At 38.4% G+C, this 12,324-nt stretch overlaps 1 protein-coding gene across 3 annotated transcripts in view; it reads left to right on the top strand.

Annotated features, from left to right (window-relative positions):
• Window positions 1-10,452, top strand: part of LOC146468817 (ras-like protein 1) — a 348,000-nt gene extending 337,548 nt beyond the window's left edge. For all 3 annotated transcript variants that reach the window (XM_085123915.1, XM_085123914.1, XM_085123913.1), the window contains exons 2-5: window positions 2,018-2,253; window positions 4,431-4,658; window positions 5,632-5,727; window positions 7,547-10,452. In XM_085123915.1, coding sequence (XP_084980041.1) covers window positions 2,230-2,253; window positions 4,431-4,658; window positions 5,632-5,727; window positions 7,547-7,690 — 492 coding nt within the window. In that variant the 5' untranslated portion in view covers window positions 2,018-2,229 and the 3' untranslated portion in view covers window positions 7,691-10,452. The remainder of the gene's footprint in view (window positions 1-2,017; window positions 2,254-4,430; window positions 4,659-5,631; window positions 5,728-7,546) is intronic.
• The last annotated feature ends 1,872 nt before the right edge of the window (window positions 10,453-12,324 follow it).

Genomic DNA, 12,324 nt, shown 5'->3' with positions numbered 1-12,324 from the left:
CACGAGTTGAGTGTTCCAGTGAAACCACATTGTCGATATTGAGAACTGCGTCCTCGTTCTCGGTAACCCGGCTGCAAAATTGAGATCCTTCCGATTTCCTTGCACTGCTTCTCTTTTCCCTGGCCGGACCGTGTCAAGTTTTCGACATTTTTTATGTCCAGTAGTTTTGTGGCGTTGATACTGCAGTCGGCAAGATTCGCTTGACCCTTGAGACGACATTTGATTTGTGTCCTCGACCTTTTGGTCAATCGGCTTTTAGTGTGCTCACAATTAAGTAAAATCCTTCACTAAATTTTCTGAGTTTTGTGGCACTCGGTAAGCATACTCGATCAGAGAAACTATAGTTTTTGTCAGCAAGGATTCCCGTCTTTCGAAGTGTATATTGTACCTTTCACATGGTTGTTTACGTTTGCTATTATTTTCGGTTTGCGCTTATTGGCCAAATTCTGACAGCTAGGACAGCAGGGAGCCGCGGGGAGTATTGGGGGCGGCATTCAAATTCCTGAGACATCGTTGCAAGCTCTCTCCTCTTTCTCCCTCCCGCCCCCCACCCCCAAGAGAGCTTGCTCGCAGGCTATGTACATGTACATTTAAAACTTAACCTCATTTTCTACATCAGCTTATAATTCTCTAGTTTTCACTAACAGTTCCTAACCACAAAAACAACACTTTGTACATGTATGGTCTTCTTTTCATTTTCTTCTTTTCTTGATGGGATCCTATTATAATCTGGTGGGACATGTATTAAACCACGTTGTGAACTAAACCATGTCAGACAAGACAGTCTTGTTACTCTTTCCACATACATTGTTTTCGGTGTTAGAGGAAACATATAGAAAGGAGGTATGCATCTGAGTTGTGGAGAGTGATCTGTAGTGAGAGACAAGCAAAACTATTAATTTTGTGTTTTGTAAAGTCTTATACATGTCTGTTGCTAATTAATGTGTACTGTAATTAAGAGGTTTATTCTAGAAAATGATTTCTGTGGACCCACCAGGACCCATTGGAGACCTTAAGGCTTGGTGCCCCACAGGGCGTTGTCGAAAGATAACGTAGCTGGCAATGGTCGCCTGTGTGTAAGCTACGATGATGCACCCCCAAATGCACCCAACCCTGAATTTGGTACTTCATATAAAACAGGCCTTTTTGTCGTTTTCATATGACTTCATGTTTGACAGAATTATGTGTGTTTTCGTGAGAATTAAGGTTAGGGGACACCTTATCATACAGTTCATGAATCTCATTAGCGTGCACTTTTGGATATATCTCAGTCATTGATGCATGCCGCCTTGTGTCTTGGGGATAATCTTTCAACAGACGCATTGTAAGATCTCATGATGCTTTGTTCGATCACGTTTTTGTATCAACAAACTTAATTTGCTGTGCAATTTCGCAGTGAATTTAGCCGCGATTGACATTAAATTTGACTTCTCTGCACCCTTTGGGTACCCAGGTTATTTCTGCTTCAACTGCAGAATATACTTGATTTAACACCATATGTACCCAGATTGGATGTGTAAATTAAATAATTACATTTTTTTATAATTTTTTTTACCGTTTAATTAACAGTCATGTACACTTGTACATAAAAGTGGCTCTGATAGCTGTACATGTAGGTTAAATTTCCAGCATACTGTAGCATTTTCAGGTGTGTGGTGTGCAACAAATTTGAAAATTAACCATGTTTGCAGAGGGCATTAGTTTTAATAAGAGTACATACTGTGCAATGCAGCTTTAGCACAGACATGCACTGCAGCAAAGTTTATGTGCTTATCGACTACTAATTGATGATTTTTTTCTAATTTCTTAGTATGTTGGGTTACATTGCCTCCATACATGAGAGTGCCATACATGTACATATTTGTAGGTTTCAGATACCTCTTGCAGAATTTAACCCAAAATGTGTAAAATAAATGACAGCTGTGATACACTTACTCTTGTAAATGGACAAAGGTGATGATATCACCAGTTTTATGAAATTAGTTATTAATTTTAATTCTACAATCTTTTAATGCAGATTGAAATGATTGTAATGGAAAATTATTTCACTTTGATGTGGAGATCGATACAGCAGGGCAGGAAGAATACAGCTCATTCCGTGATTCATCAGTAGCGACAGGTGATGCATTCTTAGTGTTGTTTGCCATCAATTCTGTATCCAGTTGGCACGAGCTCCAGGATCTCAGAAGCAAGATCATCCAAGATCATCAACTCACTTCAGCTATCCCGATGGTCATTGTTGGAAATAAGTTGGTAAGTTCTTCTATACATGTACATTGATGTGTGAGTTACATGTACATATGTAGTTTCTTAAGAAACTATAGTGTTGTACAGTGGGGATTGGAAACGAATGTTTGGTTTTATCAACAGAGTTAATCAGGTGATTCAGACACCATTCATATGTAAAGAGATTCAAGTGCTGATGTTTCCAGTGTTAGTTCTTTGTACATGCACATGTAAGAGGGAATCACAAAGGGTTTACACTCGAAATGTCAGTACTCAAATCTCTTTACAGTCACTGTGGCAAAATTACATGTACCTAATATCAAGTGTGTTGGTAAATCTTACATTTGTTTCAGCTATACATGTACATACATGTACAATTTCAAGGGAGCAAGGATGACGCAGTGCTAAGAGCACTCGCCTCCCAGCAATCCGCGGGTCCTATTCCCAGACTCAGTGTCATACACTGTATGTGGGTTCAGTTTGTTGTTAGTTGTGATCTTTGCTCCGAGAGGTTTTCCTCTGGGTACTCCAGTTTTCCCTTCTCCTCAAAAGCCAACACTTCTAAATTCCAATTTGATCTAGAAAGTGTCCCCAATTACATGTAGTGCTCTGCGCTAAATACATTGACACTTAAATTAAGTGATTTATTTATTCATTTATTTTATTGTATTTTTATGACTGAGTTGCTGGCCTACCATAAATTATCTGATATTACAAGAAAAAATAAATAAATAAATAAATAAATAAATAAGTAAATAAATGAATAAACCAGTGTAATAGATAAAATGCAATTAAATTATAAAAGGAAAAAAAGAACAGCGTAACCAGATAGGACACACGCACAAACATGTACACAAAGCAAGAAAAAAACAACAAAAAACAGTCTAGGGTGCAGTAAACATGTACATGTGCTGCGCTTTACACCTGATTAACATGCTACATGTAGACGTACATGTACTGGAAATGACACCGTGAAACTCAAGACAGATCCAACATACATGTATGTAGGAACCCAAATGAGTTCTGATTCCCCTGGTCCCTGCTTCCCTTTAACCAATTAAGGGGTCAAGATGACTGATACACACTTCCGATTTCTCATTCTAGGATTTAGAAGAGGAAAGAGAAGTAATGAAAGATGAAGTGTTAGAATAAGTGCAAATTCATCTGATGTGAACATCACATTAATTGAGACATCGGCGAAGGTAGGTTACACTGTTAGAAGGTGGAATGATTACCGAAAGTTGGTTCCAAGTAACTGTATAATCCTTTTCTAAAACAAATACAATACTCCAGAACAACCCCGCGGTCCGAAAGTGACCCAAAACGTATTCTCAATCCTAGTAGGTCATGTGACCCAAAACAAAACAAAAACCAACTTCATATACAGCACTCAAAGCATCCTTCACATCAGAAGTCTCAAAATATTTTGTAGCATTAGGCAACATCAACCCCTTAATAGTGATATCAGATCGATGGAGCCAGGTCCAAAGAGGTTTTGTGGAAAGTTACTGTGACTGGAAAATCATGATCTGTGGCTGATAACGTCGCTAGCTGTTGGTACATTTTGAGCTGGCTGCAGAACAAAAACTCCTCTGCACCGCACCTTGTGGGTACCCAGGATATTTCTACTTGAACTACAGAATATACTTGATTTAACACCACATACATACACAGATTGGATGTGTAAATTAAATAATTACATTTTTGATATTTTTTTACCGTTTGATTAACAGTCATGTTCACCTGTACATGAAAGGTGCTCTGATAGCTGTACATGTAGGTTACATTTCCAGCATACTGTAGCATTTTCAGGTGTGTAGTTAATGCAACAAATTTCAAAGTTAACCATGTTTGCAGAGGGTATTTAACATTATCGACAAGTCTCTGAATTATAATAGGTATACATACTGTACAATACAGCTTTAGCACAGACATGCACTGCAGCAAAGTTTATGTGCTTATCGACTACTAATTGAATATTTTTTTCTAATTTCCAATGATGTTGGGTTACATTGCTTTCATACATGAGAGTGCCATACATGTACATGTAATTGTAGGTTTCAGACACCTCTTGCAGAATTTGACCCAAAATGTGTAAAATAAATGACAGCTGTGATGTTACTCTTGTAAAAGGAGAAAGGTGATGACATCACCAGTTTTGTAAAATTAGTTGTTAATTTTAATTCTACAATCTTTTAATGCAGATTGAATATAATGGAAAATTAGATGATGTGGAGATAGTTGATACAGCAGGGCAGGAAGAATACAGCTCATTCCGTGATTCATCAGTAACGACAGGTGATGCATTCTTAGTGTTGTTTGCCATCAATTCTGTGTCCAGTTGGCACGAGCTCCAGGATCTCAGAAGCAAGATCATCCAAGATCATCAACTCACTTCAGCTATCCCGATGGTCATTGTTGGAAATAAGTTGGTAAGTTCTTCTATACATTGATATGTGAGTTTCATGCACAGTGTACATGTAGTTTCTTAAGATACTATGGTGCTGTACAGTAAGGATTGCAAACAAATGGTTTTTTTTTTTATTTATTTTTTTTTTATCAACAGAGTTAATCAAGTAATTCAGACACCATACATATGTAAAGAGATTCAAGTTCTGATGTTTGCAGTGTAAGTCCTTTGTACATGTACATGTAAGAGGGAATCACAAAGGGTTTACGCTCAAAACGTCAACTGTTACTCAAATCTCTTTACAGTGACCAAATTACATGTACCTAATATCAACTGTGTTGGTAAAATCTTATATTTGTTTCTTGCTATACATGTACATAATTTATACAATTTCATGAGAACAGGGATGATGCAGTGCTGAGAGCACTCGCCTCCCACCAGTGTGGCCCGGGTTCGATTCCCAGAGTCGGCGTCATTTGTGGGTTGAGTTTGTTGTTGGTTCTTGTCTTTGCTCCAAGAGGGTTTTCCCTGGGTACTCCGGTTTTCCCTTCTCCTCAAAAACCAACACTTCTAAATTCTAATTCGATCTGGAAAGTGTCCCCAATTAGTGCTCTGCACTAAATACATTGACACTTAAATGAAGTGATTTATTTATTTATTTATTTATTTATTTATTTATTTTATTGTATTTTTATGAATGAGTTGCTGGCCTACCGTAAATTATCTGATATTACAAGAAAAAATAAATAAAAAAATAAATAACCAAGTGTAAACAGATAGGATGCAAATAAATAATATGATAAATGTGCGGCGCTGTACACCTGATTAACATGCTACATGCATGCGTGCTGAAAATGACACCATGAAACTCGAGACAGATCCAACATACATGTATGTGGGAACCCAAATGAGTTCTGATTCCCCTGGTCCCTGCTTCCCTTTAACCAATTAAGGGGTCAAGATGACTGATACACACTTCCGATTTCTCATTCTAGGATTTAGAAGAGGAAAGAGAAGTAATGAAAGATGAAGTGTTAGAATACTGCAATTCATCTGATGTGAACATCCCATTAATTGAGACGTCAGCCAAGGTAGGTGACACTGTTACAAGGTGGAATGATTACCGAAGTTTGGTTCCAAGTAACTGTATAATCCTTTTCTAAAACAAAATACAATACTCCAGAACAACCCCGTGGTCTGAAAATGACCCAAAACGTATTCTCAATCCTGGTCATGTGACCCCAAACAAAAAAACAACTTCATATACAGCACTCAAAGCATCCTCACATCAGAAGTCTAAGAATATTTTAGCAGCATTGGGCAACAGAAACCCTTTAATAGTGATATCAGGTCGATGCAGCCAAGTCCAAAGAAGTCTTGGTGAAAGTTACTGTGAACGGAAACTCATGTTCTGTGACTGATAACGTGGCTAGCTGTTGGTACATTTTGAGTTGGCTGCAGAACAGAAACCCTTGTGAAGATGAGCCTGCTGTCAGTGTGGCTAATCGTTGGAATTTTTGTGAGGTTGCACTGTCTGGTTCTCCAAATCCTGACTCTATTTTAGACCTCTGATTATGTAATTATTTCCTGGTACCCAGTTAGGTGAAACATGGTCTCTAAAGTTAATACATAACCTCTTTGAGACCTGTGATGTGTTTCCTGAGAATTATTTCCGTAAAAGTATTATTTTAACGTGCACAGTGTCCAGTTTATCACTCAAATTATATACACTGCATTCAGTATGTGGCCGATAGCAGAATTACCACAATGGATATTTACCTTCATAATCACTGTAAAATCGTAGTATTTACTTTCAAACATCTTAAAAGTACAGATATCGTTATTCGGATATCTTCATTTTTCAAGGTAACATCAACTGGCATTAATGTGGTAGAAGAACCCAAGAATATAAACTAAAATTGATTAAAAATATGAGCAATAGTTATTTCCTGGAAAGGATTGGTTAAAGGTCAAGTCTGGTAGAAACTCATCAAAGGAAGGTGAACAAGGTGTTATCAACACCAATAAAATTCCTTTAACTATTTTAGCCCAAAAAATTGCGTCGTAAATATTTTTCCATCACCGACAATTTTTATCATCTAACAAACATTGAAACTCTAATCACAATGGGACAGTAAACACAAGTAGCGATCACTAGTTGGTAGAAACGGATCTGAAAAATGCTCATGAGAAACGGACCTCTTCTATGTTAAATCCATGCAAGTTTTCAGACTTTATAACAGTATCGTTAACATCTATATACCCAGTGGCCAGCACATACAGTGTAACTTGTAACGAATATACCCAACCCCACTTTTATAGGTTGCTTTGATACCAGATGAAATTTGTAATGTGGCGTTTTTTAAGTGTGGTAAAAAACCATTTCAAAACATTACCCTTGCTCCCAAAGATACGATGCATTTAGTCTGTAAGACTCTTAGTTGAAATTTTGGTGAAATTTGAGCGCCACGTTTGACACACTTCTGCAAATTGTATGTGCCTGTTTGTTTTTATTTACGGTGGCCCGGCAATGCCATCCTTTAGAATAAACCCTGCTCTGGAAATACATGTACCCCTGATAGTTTATATTTGTGTTTACACTTGAAAACAGCACTGATATAGCTGTGTTCTCTTCACAACTGAAAGAGGCCTTCTTATAGTTGTGTTCTCACTTGAAAACAATGAGATGTAGCTGTGTCACGCTTGAAAGCAGCCTTGATATAGGTTTATAGTTGAAAAACAGGCCTTATACGAGTGTGGCAGTGTTCACGCGTAAAAGCAGCATTCATATAGGTGTTCACAATTGGAAACATGCCTGATTTAACTTTGTTATTCACTTGAAAGCAGCCTCGGTGTAGCTGTATTCTCAGCGCTTCAGCTGCTCTGACATTTGTTTTGTGTTTTCTTTAGACTGGCCTGAATGTCGAGCAATCATTCCAACTGATGATGCAACAGATCCAGCGAATTCAGCCATCGTTGTTAGAAAGAACAGTACCCAGAAATCCTGGGAGCAAACCGGCCAAACCAGAAAAATGTCTTTTACTCTGGGATTAGCATTTGAATAGGATTCATTTTGTAGTTTACATTTAGGAAAGGCTATTCATATTTCATTGCCGACAAGACATAGTAACCGGTTACTTCCCCTACATGGCAATTCTTCCTTAGTGGAGTTAAGTCGCCGATGCGATGGCTCTAATTTTACATACAAGTCGCTGTTTACTTTTGAGAGTGTCGCATTATTGCATCTGTTTATGTAAAGACAGGTACTTCTTTTATACGGGCATATTTTGACATTTTGGGCGAGTTAACATCTCTGCGGGCAACTTTAGGGAAGGAGACTTTGTATGTGGGCTAAGTAGCCGACATTCTAAGCGGCTTGTTTTGACATTATGATATCAAAACTTGCCTTTCTTACAGATCTTTATGGGCAGTAGCTATCTTCAAATTTAGTCTTTGTTTTATAAATTATAGTGTCTCGTCTTTAGCCGGACTTTTCTTTTCTTTTCTTTTTTTTTTTCCTGGTCAACAAATGGTACTTGAAAATCAGTAGCAGGAGACGTATTGCTGGTTGGGTTTATTCTGAGGAAGACTGATTTACGCCTCAGAAACACGGGCCAAAATTACCTACGAGTCAACATTGTACTGCAAAGTAGATTCTTTCGATTTTCCTCGATATAACATGTACCGACAGAAGACTTGCGGAAATAAATAAATAATTCCCTGACAGCATTGTCGTTAGTGTGTTTAAAACCCCAGCTAAATGTTCCAACATTTCTGTGCATTTTCGATGTAAGAATGTTCAGCACTCTGCTCCCCATTATGCTGGACCAACGTATGTTGGTTGAATGCTCTGTGATCAGGCAATTTAGCTCGATGATTTAATTTGCGAGTAGATCCTTGCTTTTTCTTTGGGGATAGTAAAGTGACCCAGCGTGAAGATTGCTTCCCACGAGGGGACGAATTTTTTGGGCGCGCTCCAATTAACCATTCCTGGGAAAAATAAAAAAATACTCACAGTCAACAACGATTTTGTTGGAGGCAACAATTTTGGCGGCGTTTAATTTGAGCTTAAATACACCTTGATAACTGAAAATTCCTCATAGCAAGCTTTGGAGTCACAGTAGAATCCCGCTGACTTCAAATCAGAAGGAAAACAAAAATAGTTCGAGTTAGCGGAATTGGTGTTGAATTTTAAGTTGTTGGAGGCTCTGCATTGTTGAAATTAAATGATTAGATTGGATGATTCACGTTTAAAATTGCGGATAAGATAAGAACAGCATAAGGAAAGACCAAACCCCAAAATAGATGGTGGCCTCTGCCTGCACTCCCCTTCCTCAACCTCAAAAGATGGTCTCTTTATTGCATAGCCACTCCTCTATTTAGCAGTAAAAATAACGATGAGATTAGAACCCCACTTTTCTTGTTTATCTAGCAATGGTGACTCTTGCTAGCTGAATATTTCTGTGTCAACTCAAATTTTAAAGCCAATAAAATTGTGTTGGTAATGTTCACAGAATAGGTGGTGTGTTCTATAACCCCTACTCCAGACAAGGTGGATCTTCGAGCAAACTTGTTAGAACAGCATTAGGGAAGACCAAACCCCAAAATAGATGGTGGCCTCTGCCTGCACTCCCCTTCCTCAACCTCAAAAGATGGTCTCTTTATTGCATAGCCACTCCTCTATTTAGCAGTAAAAATAACGAGTAACCGAGATTAATATAGCTTTGTATCAAAATAGCTTTGACAAGTCAGTGTGTGAGAAAGCTAATATGTATATGTCATTCCATGAAGCCGAGTAGAATTAAGGATTAATTTTCACGCGTATTTTAAAAGTTTTCGCAAATTAATCCTTAATTGTACGAGGACTCATCGCGATTACGTGTTTATTATAGAGTGCAAAATTTTCTTAAAACAACACAGCTTCACACACTTGAGTTTTTCTGTAGTGCTGCGTACGGACGCACGGTCGTACGGATCGCATTGACGGGTTTACCAATTTCTCTTGGCTATGGCGCTCCGCACGCGCGCCTTCGCCGCGCAGGGCTCCAATTTAGTGAACGTTGTTAAAACCAAGACAAACGAATAAACCAGTGAAGTATCGGAATCCTTGTGGACTTTCTTGTCTCATTTCCATGTTTCAAGCTTGACAAATATATTTCAATCGTTTTGATAGGACAAATATTCGTGGATAAACTAATTTTTGAACAATTTGTTTCGGGGCAGTTTCGTTCGCACCGCCCGTCTCCCATGCAGTTATAACACACACGGAGCTTAATCATGCTCTTAAAGATCACTGCCAAGCAACGTACAAGGAGTGAAATTTCTGTGTTCTCCTTTTCTTGACGTTTATTTAGATCTCAGTAGGAGCAACATTGACTGAGTTAACTTTTTAAAATATTTTTTGGGACACGAAACTGCTCTTAATTGAAGTATTGTAAGGGAATTCATCGCAAGGATGAACTGTAGCCTCCCACGCGGTCGTGTTTTAGGGGATTCGTATTACCTCCTTGTGGGGAGGAGGTAATTCGAGTCCCCTAAAAACGACTGCGTGGAAGGCTAGGACGAAGTGATGATAGGAAGACGACCATCGAGTAAGTTACAGCATAGGCGGCCCAAGCTCGCGTCATTATTAGAGAGCGTGAAATAATTAATTACTGGTGGGACGATGACCTTTGGGTGCAAGCGGTATTGGGTTGCAGGCAGCCTTTGAGAATTTAAACGCGTTATGAGATTCTGTATGGGAAATGAAATACTGTCGATTCTGAAGTTTAATATCGCTAAATTTGACTGTCATTCAATAAAATGAATAAAACTGACTCACCTCTGTTGTATTCTTGTGCTTTGGGGACTATTTTACCGTTACGGGCGTTCTTTGAAATCACTGTTATTCCCTTCATAAAAAAGGAGATATCACGGTCATTTTCGAGTGGTCCCTTCACCTTTGATGACATGTTTTATAGCTCGAGAAAAACCCCACAGAATATTGAAATTTTGCTGTCTGTTGATATTCCGTCGCGTCGCCTCCCCATTGGTCGCTCATAATAATAGAGCTGGCCGAGATGTCGCTGTGGGGATGGGGTTAGTGCTGTACGTGAAATGACTGTACCACATCGGGTAGAGTTAATTTGACCTCCAACCTAAGCCCCGTATCCATTTTCAAAATCACCAGCTCTCGAAGAAAAGAAGCGATCGTGGAATGGGAAGAAGAATATGCCCATTTCCAGCATAGTGCGTGGAGTGGTCACTTTATTCATTTGTTTGAACGAAAGTTAAATTAAAAGTTATTTAAGCTTCAGAATCGAACATTTACCCAACATCCGTTGAACTTTTTTTGGTTGAACGATTGTTGGGCAAATGTTGAGACGGCCCTTAACTCAACAAATAGCCCATCCCGATATTTACCTACAGTATACATGATATTTTGATATATTTTTTGGACCCCCCCCCCCCCCCACCCATCCCCTCACATAATCATGTAGCTTAGAATGTCAGTTCTACTGAAATGGTTTTCCGTACTCTCCTGTATAACATGTAGTATTATTCTTACGAGGCCGAGTAGAATTATGGATTAATTTTCAAGCGCATTTTAAAATTTTCCCAAATTGCGCGTGGGGCCAATTTGCGAAGACTTTAAAATTACAAGTAAAAATCAATCCTTAATCTACGAGGAATCATTGCGATTACGCTTGGAGGGCAAAATTTACTTAAAACCATCAAGGTATTCGTAAAACAGTCAGTAAAGCACTCACCGTAAGCAAGCCGAAACAAACAAATTATTTTTTAACAAAACTGACGAGAAAAGTTACCATTACACAGATGTAATTAAAAGAGAATACAAGTTTAATTCAGGAGCAGACTAACAACGATAAAAATTAAGGCGAGGCATCAATTAATTGTCCACAAGCGTTGTGAAGCTTCCTGTCCCTTGAAAATAACACGAACATAGATTGACAAAAATAGCAAACGATAGATCCAAAGAAGGAACCCCCGGAGTAATTCCTTCCACTGAATTTGACCTGCTCCTTCCTCCCATATAAAGGACACTGTTATGCTCGGTTATCGTTCGTTGTAAGAAGAAGTAACGAGGTGAAAGCACTTGGTCGCCATGTCGACTGATTTCAGTTTCTCAGCCAAACAAATATCAATCCGATCCAAGTTTTTAGCCTTGACGCAAATAATATTTTGATGTTTTTTGTAAGAGACACGAAAACTTAACCTTTACGAATTTCCTTTCTAGCTACAGCACTTGATTTCCATGTATTTTTGGCTTAATTAAAGAGTTGAACTCCCATGAACCTCAAAGAACTTGTTGTTTTTGGACACAAAATGAGGAAACCGGCAAAAATGTAGACCTGGTGTGCTCAGCCAATGAGGAGCGATTATTTTCGCCGTTCGACCAATCAGGAGAAAGTAATTTTGCCCTCGGTGAAAGGAATATTAAGAAAAATGCCCTCTGTTACAACAAATCAGCATTCTTATTGTTGATACATATACTATCATTCATTGCATAAAATGCACTTATTTTATGCAAACATTTACAGCTATTTCAATTAACGTTGTCGGTTCAAAGCATGAAGCTAAAAGACAAGACCGAAAGTTTACGTGGGATTTTTATGAATAAATTCATCAAAATCAGTCATGCCTGGAGAAAACAATAGGTTGTAATTAGCAGTACAATGACCTGCACG

Source organism: Pavona decussata, unplaced genomic scaffold, assembly GCF_977016875.1.
Source record: "Pavona decussata unplaced genomic scaffold, jaPavDecu1.1 SCAFFOLD_128, whole genome shotgun sequence".
NCBI lineage: Eukaryota > Metazoa > Cnidaria > Anthozoa > Scleractinia > Agariciidae > Pavona > Pavona decussata.
This window is presented reverse-complemented; position numbering and strand designations above follow the sequence as displayed.